The sequence below is a fragment of the Portunus trituberculatus genome, chromosome 2 (assembly GCF_017591435.1).
Source record: "Portunus trituberculatus isolate SZX2019 chromosome 2, ASM1759143v1, whole genome shotgun sequence".
In the NCBI taxonomy this organism is placed as follows: Eukaryota; Metazoa; Arthropoda; class Malacostraca; order Decapoda; family Portunidae; genus Portunus; species Portunus trituberculatus.
In genome coordinates this window covers 7,442,358-7,459,857 of record NC_059256.1, presented here as the reverse complement: position 1 = coordinate 7,459,857, position 17,500 = coordinate 7,442,358, and the positions used below count along the sequence as shown (strand labels likewise).

The window sequence follows — 17,500 nt, the reverse complement described above, 5'->3', positions numbered from 1 at the left end:
TAGGTGTTTTGAGTGTGTTTCAGTGTTTTATGAATGTTTGGGGTTGGTTATGGGTATTTTTGTGTGTCTTTGTGTTGTGCGGTGTTTTATTGGTGTTTTGTGTGTTTCAATGTTTTACGGGTGTTTGTGGTTGGTTTTGCTGTGTTTTTGTGATTTTTTTTTGTTTTGCGATGTTATTGTGTTTTATTTATGTTTTGCAGTGTTTTAGTGGTGTTTTTATGTGTTTAGGGGCTATTTTGGTGTTTTTTGGGTGTGTTTCAGTGTTTTAGGTGTTTTGATGGTGTTTTGGTGTGTTTTGCAGTGTTTTAATGGTGTTTTATATTTATGGGCTATTTTGGTGTTTTTTGGGTGTTTCAGTGTTTTATGGGTGTTTGTGGTTGGTTTTAGGTGTTTTACTGGTGTTTTGGTGTGTTTTAGGGCCTGTTTAGGTGTTTTGAGTGTGTTTTATTGGTGTTTGTATGTGTTTTGCGATTTTTTTGTGTGTGTTTTTTTTAGATGTTTGGTGGTGTTCTATTTGTTTTTATCAGTGTTTGTGTTTGTTTTGCGATGTTTTTGTGTGTTTAGGGGTTGTTTGGGGTGTTTTCAGTGTGTTTCAGTGTTTTATGGGTGTTTGTGGTTCGTTTGAGGTGTTTTATGGGTGTTTTAGGGACTATTTAGGTGTTTTTGAGTGTGTTTTAGTGTTTTATGGGTGTTTGTGTTTGGGATGTTTTATGTTTTAAGGTGTTTTGTGTGTTTTGTGGGTGTTTTTGTGTGTTTTGTGTTTTGTGAGTTTTTTGTGTGTTTTGTGGGTGTTTTTGTGTGTTTTGTGTTTTGTGTGTTTTTGTGTGTTTTGTGGGTGTGTGTGTTTGTGGGTGGGGTTTTTTTTGTGTATGTTTTGTGAGTTTCAGTAGGTTTTGTGTGTTTTGAGGGTGTTTTGGAGTTTTGGTGTTTGCAGTGTTTGGAGGGCGTGTTTTATATTGTGTTTTTGATGTTTTTTTTTTATTTATTTATTTACTTATTCTCTCTCTCTTTCTCTCTCTCTCTCTCTCCACACACACAGATATGCGAGGCTCTCAAAACATGCCACACACACACCACCACCACCACCACAATCACCACCACCACCACCACCACCACCAAGGTCAAAGGTCATCCTCCACCGTGACATCAAGCCAGCTAATGTCTTTCTCGGCCCGTCTGGTGAAGTCAAGCTTGGTGACTTCGGCTTGGCGCGAACTTTGAACTCTGAGACGTCCTTCGCGAGCAGTGTTGTCGGCACTCCTTACTACATGAGCCCCGTGTGTGTTTGTTCGTTCGTTTGGTAGTAGTAGTAGTAGTAGTAGTAGTAGTAGTAGTAGTAGTAGTAGTAGTAGTTTTATTTTACCATTATTTCATTTTTTTGTTTTTTTTTGTTTTTGTGACTTATGTTGTTGTTTTTTTTCGTGTTTTGTTGTTATTCTGTTCTTACTACTACTACTACTACGACTACTATTATTATTATTATTAGTAGTAGTAGTAGTAATGATAATAATAATAAGAAGAATATAATTTTCTTCTTCTTCTTCTTCTTCTTCTTCTTCTTCTTCTTCTACATCTACATCTATTTCTGCATCTACATCTGCATCTACTACTACTACTACTACTACTACTACTACTACTACTACTACTACTACTACTTCTCATGTAATATCACCACCACAAAGAGAGAGAGAGAGAGAGAGAGAGAGAGAGAGAGACAAAATGTAAACAAACTATCACTATATTCTCCACCACCACCACTACTACCACCACCACCACCACCACCACTGTAGGAAATATTACAAAAAAAACAAAGAAAAGAAAAGAAATATAAATAAACTAACATATTTTTCTCCACCACCACCACCACCACCACCACCACCACCACTACTGCAGGAGGTGATAGAAGGGCAGGAGTACAATGATAAGAGTGACATGTGGTCCTTGGGGTGCCTTGTGTACGAGCTGTGTGCCCTGCAGCCTCCCTTCCTGGCACCCACACACGCCCTGCTCGCCGCCAAGATCAAACAAGCCAGGTAGGTTGTGTGGCATTACTGCACCTTGCCCTACCTAACCTAACCTTAACCTAGCCTTACATAACCTAACCTAGCCTTACCTAACCTAGCCTTACCTAACCTAACCTAATCTAATCTAATCTAACCTTAACCTTACCTAACCTAACCTAACTAACCTAACCTTACCTAGCCTAACCTAACCTAACCTAACCAAACCAAACCTTAACCTAGCCTAATCTAATCTAATCTAATCTAACCTTAACCTAACCTAACCTAACTTTAACCTAGCCTAACCTAACCTAACCTAACCTAACCTAACCTAACCTTACCTAACCTAACCTAACCTAACCTAACCTTAACCTAATCTAACCTAACCTAGCCTTACCTAACCTAACCTAACCTAACCTAACCTAACAACCTAACTTAACCTTACCTAACCTAACCTAACCTAACCTTACCTTACCTAACCTTAACATGAACTGAAATAACTTGACCCAATTCCTAAGATTAATTTAATTTAATAGTAACGTTGATTCTAACCTAACCTAACCTCTTAAGTACCGTGAGGTTTTTATATTCATTCTGGTGACTATTTGGTGATTTTATAAAGCTTCGGAAATTTATGTGGGGATTAAAATAGTGAAGACTGTGGCCATTAATCTTGTGCCCTCCATAAACCTTTCCTAATGTCAATAAAATGGTCTAATGGTACACAAATCTCAAGGTAAAAATGTGTCCCAGTACTGAAGGGGTTAAAATAGTGAAGACTGTGGCCATTAATCTAGTGCCCTCCATACACCCTTGCTAATGTCAATAAAATGGTCTAATGGTACACAAATCTCAAGGTAAAAATGTGTCCCAGTACTGAAGGGGTTAAAATAGTGGAGACTGTGGCCATTGATCTTGTGCCCTCCATAGACCCTTGCTAATGTCAATAAAATGGTCTAATGGTACACAAATCTCAAGGTAAAAATGTGTCCCAGTACTGAAGGGGTTAAAATAGTGAAGACTGTGGCCATTAATCTAGTGCCCTCCATAGACCCTTGCTAATGTCAATAAAATGGTCTAATGGTACACAATAAAGGTAAAAATGTGTCCCAGTACTGAAGAGGTTAACTGTGATCTAATTAAATGATAACCAATAAATCAGGAAATGCAATGAAAGGAGAGAGAAGGAAAGAGTTACCATGGTATACTCTAGCCACGCATGCTTGGAGGTCTGAGAAGTTTGAGAAGTTCGATTTTTGGCCACAGTCAAAGTGCAGGAAGGGCTTTCTCTGGGTGTGACGGTTCCGTAGCGGGTGGGCTTTCAGATAGGAGGCGCCCCAAAACTACCTCTACCTCATAAATTCCATAGGAGAGAGAAAGATTTACGTGTTTTTTTTTTTTTCTATTCATATTATTTCTCGTTTTCTTTCTCCTCCTCCTTCCTCTCCTCTTTCTACTACTACTACTACTTTTACTACTACTACTACTACAACCACCATCACCACCACAGGTACCCGCCCATCCCAGTGCACTACAGCTCAGAACTACAACAATTGCTTAATGACCTCCTCACTTACAAACACTTCATGAGACCTTCTGCCCTCATGTTGTTGCATCACCCCTCCCTCACCTCTCGCTTTCCTCCTCTCTCTCACTCTCTCTCCCTCTCCCTCTCCATCGCTGGGGGGAAGGAGGAAGAGGAGGAGAAGAAGGAAGAAGTGAAGAGTAAGGAGATAATGAGGAAATACCAACAAACGAAGAAGAAAAGGAAGAAAAACAAGAGGAGACCAGACTCACACCACCAACAGTAACACAAAACACTCCAAACTTTCCAAGCCTGCCACACGCACCACACACCTGCGCCACCACCACTGACACCACACCTGGAACCACACACTTTTCATCTACCTACCACATCCCTACCACACCTCTGGACGCACAAGGGGGGGCGGGGGGAGGGTGTTTCTGCAAAGGTATGACGGAGACAGATTGGCGGGAGTATGTGGTTTCGATAAGGGAGAAGGAGGTTTTGGTGAGAGAAAGAGAGATAGCGGTGAGAGAAAGGGAGAGAGAGATAAGTGAGAGGGAGAGAAGAGTTGTGGGTTTGGAGAGAGAGGTGAGTGGGAGGGAGAGGAGAGTAATAGCCATGGAAAAGGAGGCGAGGGAGCATTTGATAAGAGCTCAGATATTTCTTAAAAACACGAGGAATAGAAAAGTAAGCAAAGATGATGCTGCTGATGGGAAATGGCAAGCGGATACGGAAACTGAAGGGAAAATTGAGAAAAACTTCACCTCCAGACGAGAACTGAATGGAGAAAGTGACGTGCAAGGTTGCCCAAAGTTTGAAAGACAAGAGTCAAATTTTCGCGCCCAAACCGAAACAGATTTTCACCCAAAACTAGACCAAAACTTTCCTTCAAAAACGGAACCGAATTTTCACCTTAAACCGGACATGAAAACTGAGGAAAACCCAATAAACCAGAATGAAAAAACCACAAAACATGACCTGACCTCTCAAAACACGACCCCGATGACCTTACAACCCCTCCAGCGACCTGACACCGACTCTGACCTTGACACGACCTTGAGCGCTGGGCTGGATGAAACAGAGAAGGTCACCACTGCGCGCCCTGACCCTGCAGTACTCCGGAACCCCTTTTTGGAGATGAGATCAGGTCACATGAAGCAAGTGACCTTTATGGGGATAGGAAACAAGAGTGGTTTTAAGAGCAACACACTAGACAATCCCAAAAGTAGAAAGAAAATGGATTGTGTGTTTGTATTGAGGGAAGATCACGCTGGGCAGGATGTAAGGTCAAAGGTCATGTGTGAAGTCGAGGGGGGAGAGAAAGATCAGGCAATTAAGGTGAAAAGGTCAGATTTAAATGCAAAACTGCTAGAAAACGGAGATAAGTTTTCAGATTTCAAACTTAGAAGGTCATTGTCTGAACTTAAAGGAACGGACGGGAGAGAGAAAGGTCAGGAAATCAAAGTAAAAAGGTCAGTTTCAAACCCAAAACCAACGGAAAAGAAGGAAAAGGTCACGGAAATTAGACTAACAGAGAAAACCAACACAATGGGGCAGGAAAGTCGGATGAAAAGGTCAGATTCAACCATAAAGCGAGATTCGAAGTTCAAAAGGTCATACTTGGGAGCAATGCGGGGCTCTTAAGGGACAAGGAGAATCAGTGTGAAGGTCCGGCCGTCCCTAACTTGAAAAAGCCTCTTGTGACGCAGAAAGCTAAAGGAACACTGGCAGGCCCTCGAGTGTTGCAGTATTACAATGTTGTGTGATGCCTTTACCTAGCGCGTGTCTTGTTAAGTTAATTGAAGCGTATTATTATTATCATTATTAAGATGTCTCTGTATCTATATATTTTTTCTATTTGCATTCTCTTATTTACATTCTTTTTTTTAATCAATTTCTTTAGCTTTTAGATTTTTTTTTATGTTATTTTAGGTGTATTAGTATGATTGATACATTTATTACTGCATTAATTAGGAAATACAACAAACGAGGCTGCCGTGGTACAGTGAACCCTGCGCGCTTTGAGGTCCGAGAGGTCTCCAAGCGCACGGGTTCAAATCCTGTCCACGGTCCGAGTGTAGATAGGCTTCCTCACTCGGGGCAATGGTTTCCTAGCGGGTGGGGTTTGAGATAGGAGGTACCACAAAAACTACCCCCCTTTTTACCCCAGAAAACCCCACATGGTAGAAATTAAAGAAAGAAAAACAAAAGGAGGAGGATGGACCTAGCCCCCCCTCCCCCCCCTGGACAAAGACATAAGGGTAGGGTATCACCAATATAAGAAATAGACATTACACATTACAAGACTATAAGGAAATGAAATAAATGCGGATATTATTATTTAGTTTGTTTTTCTTATTTTTTGCGTTCGTATCGATAATTGGTTTTGAATTTAATACTTACAATTAATTACTTTATTTTTTATGTTTGTTCTTGTTGTTTTAAAGGTGTTAGTATTTTATTTTATTTATTTATTTAGCTATTTATTTGTTTAGCCATTTATGTAGCCATTTATTTATTTATTTTGCCATTTATTTATTTATTTAACCATTTATTTATTTATTTAACCATTTATTTATTTATTTAGCCATTTATTTATTTATGTAGCCATTTATTTATTTATTTATTTAGCCATTTATTTATTTATTTATTTACACATTTAGCCATTTATTTATTTATTCATTTGTTTATTTATTTATTTATTTATTTATGTAGCCATTTATTTATTTATTTTTTATTTATCATGTTTGTTCTATATTTAATCAGTTTCTTTTCATTCATCATATTTGTTTTATTTTATCATCTTTTTTTTTCATTCATCATATTTGTTTTATATTTTTTATCATCATTTTCTTTCATTCATCATTTGTTTTATTTTTTATCATCTTTTTTTTCACTCATCATTTGTTTTATATTTTATCATCATTTTTTTTTCATTCATCATTTGTTTTATTTTTTATCATCATTTTTTTTATTCATCATATTTGCTTTTTTTTTTTTTTTTTTGTCATCATTTTCTTTCATTCATCATTTGTTTTATATTTTATCATCATTTTTTTCATTCATCATTTGTTTTATTTTTTATCATCATTTTTTTTATTCATCATATTTGCTTTATTTTTTGTCATCATTTTCTTTCATTCATCATTTGTTTTATATTTTATCATCTTTTTTTTCCACTCATCATTTGCTTTATATTTTATCTTTTTTTTACATTCATATTTAGTTTTATTTATTATCATCATTTTTTTTCATTCATCATATTTATTTTATTTTTTATCATCATTTTTTTCATTCATCATATTTGCTTTATATTTTATCTTTTTTACGAGTTTATCCTTGATTGGTGTGGCTGTGTATTTGTGAATAGTGTTATTTTAAACGTATCATTATTAACCTATTTATTTAACTATTCAATTTTTCACATTTCCATTTATTTGAACTGGTTTTAGATGTACAAGTTATTATTATTATTATTTAACTTTATTTTTATATATCTTAAAATTACTATTATTTACCTATTTATTATTATTTTTCGTTATTTTTCGTTATTTATTTTTTTTTTAGTGTTATCTATTTCATTTTTGTTCATTTTCATATTTATCTATTATTTCTATTGATTTATTTAGTTAATGTGTGTGTGTGTGTGTTTGTGTGTAGTGCAGAGTGACACCTCATTGGATGGATATAGTATGTGACATCACTATCGGCGACATTGAATAGTTTAACGCTGACCATGCAAACTAGATTATTCCACGTCAATATTTAGACACTACTGTTCTTGTATTTCATTTCATTCTGACAAAAAAACACAAAAACAACAACATTAAATTCACAGCGCTGTATTGACACATATATGGCGCCGTGCTGTGTTTGGAGTCTGTGGCTGTGGCAGTGAGAGAAATCAATGCCATGTCCTCCGTTCACAATTTAATGGGAGGCGGGAAAGTGTTTTTGTTATGGTTATCACAATTGTTCTTCCTTTTTGTTCTTGCTTCTCTTATTTCTGTTTTTATCATTTTTCTCCCTCTTCCTTTTCTTATTTCTACTTTATTTCTTTCTTTTGTTCTTCCTTTTTCTTATTTCTTACGTTTTTTTCCTTTCTTTTTTATTTTCTCATGAAGTCATTTATTTTTTCTATTTTTTTTTTCATGTTTTTTTCTACAATTTTAACGTTTATTGAGTGTTTTTTTTTCGTTTTAAGCAGAAGTGAACTATTTTGAGTCGTGAGTGAACTATTTTGAGGTTTGAGTTGAGTGAGTGAACTATTTTGAGTTTTGAGTCGAGTGAGTGAAGTATTTTGAGTTTTGAGTTGAGTGAGTGAACTATTTTGAGTCGAGTGAGTGAACTATTTTGAGTTTTGAGTTGAGTGAGTGAACTATTTTGAGTTTTGAGTCGAGTGAGTGAACTATTTTGAGGTTTGAGTCGAGTGAGTGAACTATTTTGAGTTTTGAGTCGAGTGAGTGAACTATTTTGAGTCGAGTGAGTGAACTATTTTGAGTTTTGAGTTGAGTGAGTGAACTATTTTGAGTCGAGTGAGTGAATTATTTTGAGTCGAGTGAGTGAACTATTTTGAGTCGAGTGAGTGAGTGAACTATTTTGAGTCGAGTGAGTGAACTATTTTGAGTCGAGTGAGTGAACTATTTTGAGTCGAGTGAGTGAACTATTTTGGATCAAGTGAATTTATTTGAGTCTATCTTGAAATATTGTGCCATTCTCTTATTTTGTTTCACTCGAAGACGATATATAGTCAATTCTTAAGTCAGTTTCAAATAAGTACAGCAATTCTTAAGTCAGTTTCAAATAAGTACAGCAATTCTTAAGTCAGTTTCAAATAAGTACAGCATTTCTTAAGTCAGTTTCAAATAAGTACACCAATTCTTAAGTCAGTTTCAAATAAGCACAGCAATTCTTAAGTCAGTTTCAAATGAGTTCAATTCTTAAGTCAGTTTCAAATAAGCACAGCAATTCTTAAGTCAGTTTCAAATTAGTTCAATTCTTAAGTCAGTTTCAAATGAGTCCAGTTCTTAAGTCAGTTTCAAATAAGCACAAAAATTCTTAAGTCAGTTTCAAATAAGCACAGCAGTTCTTAAGTCAGTTTCAAATTAGTTCAATTCTTAAGTCAGTTTCAAATGAGTCCAGTTCTTAAGTCAGTTTCAAATAAGCACAGCAATTCTTAAGTCAGTTTCATATAAGCACAAAAATTCTTAAGTCAGTTTCAAATAAGCACAGCAATTCTTAAGTTAGTTTCAAATAAGCACAGCAATTCTTAAGTCAGTTTCATATAAGCACAAAAATTCTTAGGTCAGTTTCAAATAAGCACAGCAATTCTTAAGTCAGTTTCAAATTAGTTCAATTCTTAAGTCAGTTTCAAATAAGCACACCAATTCTTAAGTCAATTTCAAATAAGTACAGCAATTCTTAAGTCAGTTTCAAATTAGTTCAATTCTTAAGTCAGTTTCAAATAAGTACAGCAATTCTTAAGTCAGTTTCAAATAAGCACAGCAATTCTTAAGTCAGTTTCAAATTAGTTCAATTCTTAAGTCAGTTTCAAATAAGCACAAAAATTCTTAAGTCAGTTTCAAATGAGTTCAATTCTTAAGTCAGTTTCAAATAAGCACAGCAATTCTTAAGTCAGTTTCAAATGAGTTCAATTCTTAAGTCAGTTTCAAATAAGCACAAAAATTCTTAAGTCAGTTTCAAATAAGCACAAAAATTCTTAAGTCAGTTTCAAATAAGCACAAAAATTCTTAAGTCAGTTTCAAATTAGTTCAATTCTTAAGTCAGTTTCAAATAAGCACACCAATTCTTAAGTCAGTTTCAAATAAGCACACCAATTCTTAAGTCAATTTCAAATATGTACAGCAATTCTTAAGTCAGTTTCAAATTAGTTCAATTCTTAAGTCAGTTTCAAATAAGTACAGCAATTCTTAAGTCAGTTTCAAATAAGCACAGCAATTCTTAAGTCAGTTTCAAATAAGCACAAAAATTCTTAAGTCAGTTTCAAATAAGCACAAAAATTCTTAAGTCAGTTTCAAATAAGTGCAGCAATTCTTAAGTCAGTTTCAAATAAGCACAGCAATTCTTAAGTCAGTTTCAAATAAGCACAGCAATTCTTAAGTCAGTTTCAAATAAGCACACCAATTCTTAAGTCAGTTTCAAATAAGTGCAGCAATTCTTAAGTCAGTTTCAAATAAGTACAGCAATTCTTAAGTCAGTTTCAAATAAGCACAAAAATTCTTAAGTCAGTTTCAAATTAGTTCAATTCTTAAGTCAGTTTCATATAAGCACAAAAATTCTTAAGTCAGTTTCAAATAAGCACAGCAATTCTTAAGTCAGTTTCAAATGAGTTCAATTCTTAAGTCAGTTTCAAATAAGCACAGCAATTCTTAAGTCAGTTTCAAATAAATACACCAATTCTTAAGTCAGTTTCAAATTAGTTCAATTCTTAAGTCAGTTTCAAATAAGCACACCAATTCTTAAGTCAGTTTCAAATAAGCACACCAATTCTTAAGTCAGTTTCAAATAAGTACAGCAATTCTTAAGTCAGTTTCAAATAAATAGTCATTTTAAGGTAATAGTTAAAGTTCACCTACATATTTATTTAAAAAGCTCAATTACTTAACCTAATTTAAGTGTAACTGGATATATGCAATTTCAAGGTGATAATTTGGAAGTCCAGTTATTTAAAAAGCTCAATTACTTAACTAAATGTATTAAATGTAATGATATATGTAATTTTAAGGGATATGTATAATTTTTAAAGGGATGTGTAACTATATTTCTACAATGTATATTTTTTAAAGGGACGTGTAACTATATGCTTACAATGTATATTTTTAAAGGGCAAACATACATTTCTAAAGACATGTATAAATATTTTAGAGATAAACGTATATTTTTGTGACATTTTTCAAGGTATACACTTTTAGATTTTAATTATTAATAGGTTGTATATTTGTAAGTATTAATATTTCTTAATTAAAAGGCAAACATACAATTATAAAGGCAAATATTTTAGAGATAAACGTATATTTTTATGACATTTTTACGGTATACACTTTTAGATTTTAATTATAATAAGGTTGTATATTTGTAAGTATTAATATTTCTCAATTAGAAGGCAAACATACAATTATAAGAGAAAATACTTTAGAGATAAACGTATATTTTTGTGACATTTTTCAAGGTATACACTTTTAGATTTTAATTATAATAAGGTTGTATATTTGTATGTATTAATATTTCTCAATTAAAAGGCAAACATACAATTATAAGGGCAAATATTTTAGAGATAAACGTATATTTTTATGACATTTTTACGGTATACACTTTTAGATTTTAATTATAATAAGGTTGTATATTTGTATGTATTAATATTTCTTAATTAAAAGGCAAACATATAATTATAAGGGCGAATATTTTAGAGATAAACGTATATTTTTGTGACATTTTTCAAGGTATACACTTTTAGATTTTAATTATTAATAGGTTGTATATTTGTATGTATTAATATTTCTCAATTAGAAGGCAAACATACAATTATAAGGGCAAATATTTTAGAGATAAACGTATATTTTTATGACATTTTTACGGTATACACTTTTAGATTTTAATTATAATAGGTTGTATATTTGTATGTATTAATATTTATCAATTAAAAGGCAAACATACAATTATAAGGGCAAATATTTTAGAGATAAACGTATATTTTTGTGACATTTTTCAAGGTATACACTTTTAGATTTTAATTATTATAAGGTTGTATATTTGTATGTATTAATATTTCTCAATTAAAAGGCAAACATATAATTATAAGGGCAAATATTTTAGAGATAAACGTATATTTTTGTGACATTTTTCAAGGTATACACTTTTAGATTTTAATTATTAATAGGTTGTATATTTGTATGTATTAATATTTCTCAATTAAAAGGCAAACATACAATTATAAGAGCAAATATTTTAGAGATAAACGTATATTTGTATGACATTTTTAGGACATACAGGTTTAGATTTTTAAGTATAATGTAATATATAAGTGTTTATCATTAATTTGTAAACTGTGAAAACTTTGCCATCTTGAAAAAAATTACTGATAACACAACCAGTGAACGAATATTATTGCTGTGACCTTATTACATCACTTATTTCTTATTTCTTCGTGTCAGGGAGCCCATAGTACATTAATGACACCCTAAATAAACCAAAACTCCATTACATTACTTATCGTATCGTATCAATCTTCCACAAAGCTTAATTTAAAGTAATATTAATGCGTTTTTATTTCATCACTCATTTCTTTCTTATTTCTTCGTGTCAGGGAGGCCATACTACATAAATAACACTCTAAATAAACAAAAATTCCTTTATATTATTTATTTGTATCGTATCAATCTTCCATAAAGCTTAATTTCAAGTTTTTATGCATGTATCAATTATTTTTTAATTGTCACGTATCAAAAAGAAGTATAAACGCTGCAAATTTTTAGAGGGTGTGGTATTTGATTAAGTTTTATTCAGCTTAAAGTGTTTGATCTTCCAAAAATGACGTCTGAGTGATAGATTAAAAGGATCGAATTGTATTAAACGCTGCTCTTTTCTTCCATTGCTTTGTTGTCAGAGGAACGGTAAACTCGTGGCTTATTTACGGCAAATGGTATCCAATCCTTTATACCTTGATGAAAAATTAAAGAAATGAAGAAATTAGGAAAAAAAAAAGAAAAGATGTGAAGGAAAAGAAAAAAAAACAAGAAAATAAAAATAAAAAGAGAGAAATGGAGACGAAATGGAGGAAGAGAAAAGAAAATAGGAAAATAAGAATAAAAGAGAGAGGCGAGTTGAAGGAAGAATGAGAAAAGAAAACGAAGGAAATGTGAGAAAATAAGAAAAAAGAGGAAAATAAGAATAGAGGGTGAGATGGAGACGAAAAGAAGGAAAAAAGAAATAAAATGAGAATAAAAAGATAGAGAGATCAAATGAAGGAAGAAAGATAGAAAAAAAAAAAAAAACAAGAAGAAAAGAGAGATAGAAAGACGCAATGAAGGAAAAAGAACAGAAAACAAGGCAAATGTAATAAAAGTATTTGATCCTTTATAAATGACGTATGGGATAGATATAAAGGATTAAGACCTATTTCACAGACTGTCCTTTGCCTTAATGTCTTGTTTCTACAGCCATGTCAGAGAGAAGATAAACGCTAGAAACACACAGACATAACAGTATCGAAACCTTTTAAATCCGACATATTAGCATTGGATTCCTTATAAATTCTTTGAGAAATAGAAAAATACCTTGAAAAATTAGATAGAAAAATGAGGAAGGTGGAATAAATAAGAGAAAAATGACAGTTTAGTGTGATATTATTATTCTCAAGATTAAATTAGATAGATTACAATAAAAAAAATGGGGAAAAAAAATAAAGAAATAAATGAGATAATAAAACACCCATTAAAAACTGAAATAATGATAAAAATAATGAATAAGGAAATAGTAGTTGTATATCAGCGTAGTAGGAGGTAGTTTAGGCCTCATAAAGGATCAGAATACGTGAAATGATGTTCTTTTGTTAGCTTAGAGTGTTATGTTTATTGATCTGTTGGTTTGTATAGTTGCGCGAGGGAGGGACAGAATATCGGGGCGAGACCAGCTGAGCGTCAGTCTGTCAGGGGATGGCGGCGTGAATTAGCCTCTAGACACCCACGCCTCTCGCTGTCAGTACCCACAACGCCCACGCCCACGCAACACCACGCCCTGCACGCAACACCACGCCAGGGAACGGTGAAATAACCAAGATATCCGCCATTTTAACACGCATCACACCAACCCCCCCCTAGAAAGTTGCAAACCCCGTTACCAACACCACTGCAACACCCTTGGAACTGGAATATCCTTGGAACGCCCTTGGAATCATCCCCCCACCCCCCCAATTCCAGAATCTAGGAATACACCCTTGAAACACCATTAAAAACACCCCCCAGTATATCAGAATCTTGAAATACACACCAGAAACACCTTTTAAAATTCCAGAAACTTGCAATACACCCCTGGAATCCTACCCCGTATTCCAGAATCTAGGAATACACCCCTTGCAACACCCTCCGTTCCAGAATCTTGGAATATACACCAAAATGAATGTTTTCACCAACGTGTCAAGCCAAGTCTCTGGATTTTCCTCCTCTCTTGGCTCCTGGTTCAAGAAAGAAGGTCAGGAGGGCCAGGAAGGTCAGGGCGATGCGGGGCAAGGTCAAGGGGCGGGGCAGGGTCAAGGGGCAGCTCCCTCTGGTGACCTCCCACCCTCCCCCCCCTCTGCCAACGCCTCTGAGCAAAGTGTAAAGGGCTCCGCTGATGAGAATGAGGATGCGGCGTCTCAACATTCAGGGTAGGTGGTGGTGGTGGTAGTAGTAGTAGTAGTAGTAGTAGTTGTAGTGGTAGTAGAAGTAGTGATATTAGTAGTAGTAGTAAGGGTGTTGTGGTTTTGGTAGTGGCAGTAATAGTTATAGTAGTAGTAGTAGTAGTAGTAATAGTAGTGGTAGTTGTGTGTGTTTAACCCCTTCAGTAGCATGACGTGTTTCCCTATTCATTGTGGTGACTATTTGGTGACTTCCTACAGCTTCACAAACTCATGTGGGGGGTTAGAATGGTGAAGACTGTGGCCATTAATCTTGTGCCCTCCATAGACCCTTGCTAATGTCAATAAAATGGTCTAATGGTACACAAATCTCAAGGTAAAAATGTGTCCCAGTACTGAAGGGGTTAAAATAGTGAAGACTGTGGCCATTAATCTTGTGCCTTCCATAGACCCTTGCTAATGTCAATAAAATGGTCTAATGGTACACAAATCTCAAGGTAAAAATGTGTCCCAGTACTGAAGGGGTTAAAATAGTGAAGACTGTGGCCATTAATCTTGTGCCCACCATACACCCTTGCTAATGTCAATAAAATGGTCTAATGGTACACAAATCTCAAGGTAAAAATGTGTCCCAGTACTGAAGGGGTTAAAATAGTGAAGACTGTGGCCATTAATCTTGTGCCCTCCATACACCCTTGCTAATGTCCATAAAATGGTCTAATGGTACACAAATCTCAAAGTAAAAAATGTGTCCCAGTACTGAAGCTTAGTGAAGTAGTAGTAATAGTATGTGTCTAACCTAAGTAGTAGTAGTAGTAGTAGTAGTAGTAGTAGTAGTAGTAGTAGAAACTCTTAAATGGTTTAAAAAAATAACCTATACATAATGAATTTGTAGTAGTAGTAGTAGTTGTAGTGGTTGTAGTAGTAGTAATAGTAGTAGTAGTCATAGTTGTAGTAATAGTAGTAATGGTGTTGTTTTATCTTTAAGCCATAATGATAAAAAAAAAATTTACATTATATACAAACATACAGACAGACATGATGTAAATGTGTGTGTGTGTGTGTGTGTGTGTGTGTGTGTGTGTGTGTGTGTGTGTGTGTGTGTGTAGTTGTAGTTGTAGTTTTCCAGGGCCTGGGGTTTACGCTGGTGTGGCCCCGTCTCCATATCTACACTTATCCAATTTTTCTTTAAAATTATGCACACTCGTTGCAGACACTACTTCTTCATTTAAACTGTTCCACGTCTCAACACATCTTTGCGGGAAACTATATTTTTTAACATCTCTCAGACATCTTCCCTTCCTCAGCTTTTTACTATGCGATCTTGTGCTTCTAGTGTCATATTCTTCTCTCAGGATCAGTTTCTCATTATCCACTTGGTCCATTCCGTTGATCAATTTATGTGTGTGTGTGTGTGTGTGTGTGTGTGTGTGTGTGTGTGTGTGTGTGTGTGTTAGGTTAGGTTGAAAATAATACTAGCTGTAACAAACATTTTCCTTTCATTAGTAAGGTAAGGGAAAGATGGAACAGGTTAGGTTAGGTTAAGAAATAATGAAATAACACACTTGTCATTAAATCAGGTAAGCTTAGCAAACAGTAACAACAAACATTTTCATTAGGTTAGGCAAGGTTAGGTTAGGTTAGGTTAGGCAAGGCAAGGTTAGGTTAGGTTAGTTAGGCAAGGTTAGGTTAGGTTAGGTTAGGTTAGGTTAGGCAAGGTTAGGTTAGGTTAGGTTAGGTTAGGTTAGGTTAGGTTAGGTTAGGTTAGGTTAGGTTAGGTTAGGCAGGGTTAGGTTAGGTTAGGTTAGGTTAGGCAAGGTTAGGTTAGGTTAGGTTAGGCAAGGTTAGGTTAAGGTTAGGTTAGGTTAGGCAAAGGTTAGGTTAGGTTAGGCAGGGTTAGGTTAGATTAGATTAGGTTAGGTTAAGTTAGGCAAGATTAGGTTAGGTTAGGTTAGGCAAGGTTAGATTAGATTAGATTAGGTTAGGTTAAGTTAGGCAAGGTTAGGTTAGATTAGATTAGGTTAGGTTAAGTTAGGTTAGGTTAGGTTAGGTTAAGTTAGGTTAGGCAAGGTTAGGTTAGGTTAGGTTAGGTTAGGTTAGGTTAGGTTAGGTTAGGTTAGATTAGGTTAGATTAGGTTAGGTTAGGTTAGGTTAGGTTAGGTTAGGTTAGGTTAGGTTAGGTTAGGTTAGGTTAGGTTAGGTTAGGTTAGATTAGATTAGGTTAGGTTAGGTTAGGTTAGGTTAGGTTAGGCAAGGTTAGGTTAGGTTAGGTTAGGCAAGGTTAGGTTAGGTTAGGTTAGGTTAGATTAGATTTAGGTTAGGTTAAGGTTAGGTTAGGTTAGGTTAGGTTAGGTTAGGTTAGGTTAGGTTAGATTAGGTTAGGTTAGGTTAGGTTAGGCTAGGTTAGGTTAGGTTAGGTTAGGTTAGGTTAGGTTAGGTTAGGTTAGGTTAGGTTAGGTTAGGTTAGGTTAGGTTAGGTTAGGTTAGGTTAGGTTAGGTTAGGCAAGGTTAGGTTAGGTTAGGTTAGTCAAGGTTAGGTTAGGTTAGATTAGGTTAGGTTAGGTTAGGTTAGGTTAGGTTAGGTTAAGGTTAGGTTAGGTTAGGTTAGGTTAGGTTAGGTTAGGTTAGGTTAGGTTAGGTTAGGTTAGGTTATGTTAGGTTAGGTTAGGCAAAGGTTAGGTTAGATTAGATTAGGTTAGGTTAGGCAAGGTTAGGTTAGGTTAGGTTAGGTTTCCATTTTTGAGATGTTTTACAGTACCACCAGTCTGCTTATTGACTTAAATCTAGTGCTTCAATCAATACTTAACTAATATTTTATAACTCACCTCCTCCCCTCCCCACCTCAACCCCTTCAGTAGCATGACGTGTTTCCCTATTCACTCTGGTGACTATTTGGTGACTTTCCACAGCTTCACAAACTCATGGGGGGGTTAAAATAGTGAAGACTGTGGCCATTAATCTTGTGCCCTCCATAGACCCTTGCTAATGTCAATAAAATGGTCTAATGGTACACAAATCTCAAGGTGAAAATGTGTCCCAGTACTGAAGGGGTTAAAATAGTGAAGACTGTGGCCATTAATCTTGTGCCCTCCATAGACCCTTGCTAATGTCAATAAAATGGTCTAATGGTACACAAATCTCAAGGTAAAAATATGTCCCAGTACTGAAGGGGTTAAAATAGTGAAGACTGTGGCCATTAATCTTGTGCCCTCCATAGACCCTTGCTAATGTCAATAAAATGGTCTAATGGTACACAAATCTCAAGGTAAAATGTGTCCCAGTACTGAAGGGGTTAAAATAGTGAAGACTGTGGCCATTAATCTTGTGCCCTCCATAGACCCTTGCTAATGTCAATAAAATGGTCTAATGGTACACAAATCTCAAGGTAAAATGTGTCCCAGTACTGAAGGGGTTAAAATAGTGAAGACTGTGGCCATTAATCTTGTGCCCTCCATACACCCTTGCTAATGTCAATAAAATGGTCTAATGGTACACAAATCTCAAGGTAAAATGTGTCCCAGTACTGAAGGGGTTAAAATAGTGAAGACTGTGGCCATTAATCTTGTGCCCTCCATACACCCTTGCTAATGTCAATAAAATGGTCTAATGGTACACAAATCT

At 35.0% G+C, this 17,500-nt stretch overlaps 2 protein-coding genes and 1 long non-coding RNA gene across 6 annotated transcripts in view; all 3 read left to right on the top strand.

The window, feature by feature from the left end:
- LOC123504320 (serine/threonine-protein kinase atg1-like) overlaps positions 1 to 5,854 on the top strand; it is an 8,555-nt gene extending 2,701 nt beyond the window's left edge. Inside the window, 5 exon segments of the mRNA XM_045254749.1 lie at positions 1,040 to 1,076; positions 1,114 to 1,277; positions 1,894 to 2,033; positions 3,511 to 3,811; positions 3,814 to 5,854. Of these exon segments, the coding sequence (XP_045110684.1) occupies positions 1,040 to 1,076; positions 1,114 to 1,277; positions 1,894 to 2,033; positions 3,511 to 3,811; positions 3,814 to 5,172 (2,001 nt within the window). The 3' untranslated portion in view covers positions 5,173 to 5,854.
- A 2,241-nt stretch (positions 5,855 to 8,095) lies between these two features.
- Positions 8,096 to 11,640, top strand: LOC123504317. The gene is made up of 2 exons (XR_006674810.1): positions 8,096 to 10,581; positions 10,718 to 11,640. It is a non-coding gene; the product is annotated as an uncharacterized LOC123504317 (long non-coding RNA).
- A 1,487-nt stretch (positions 11,641 to 13,127) lies between these two features.
- LOC123504258 (synapse-associated protein of 47 kDa-like) overlaps positions 13,128 to 17,500 on the top strand; it is a 22,030-nt gene continuing 17,657 nt past the window's right edge. For 2 of the 4 annotated variants that reach the window (XM_045254676.1, XM_045254667.1), the window contains exon 1: positions 13,128 to 13,909. In XM_045254676.1, the coding sequence (XP_045110611.1) occupies positions 13,659 to 13,909 (251 nt within the window). In that variant the 5' untranslated portion in view covers positions 13,128 to 13,658. The remainder of the gene's footprint in view (positions 13,910 to 17,500) is intronic. The other 2 variants (XM_045254650.1, XM_045254658.1) reach the window with 2 other exon arrangements.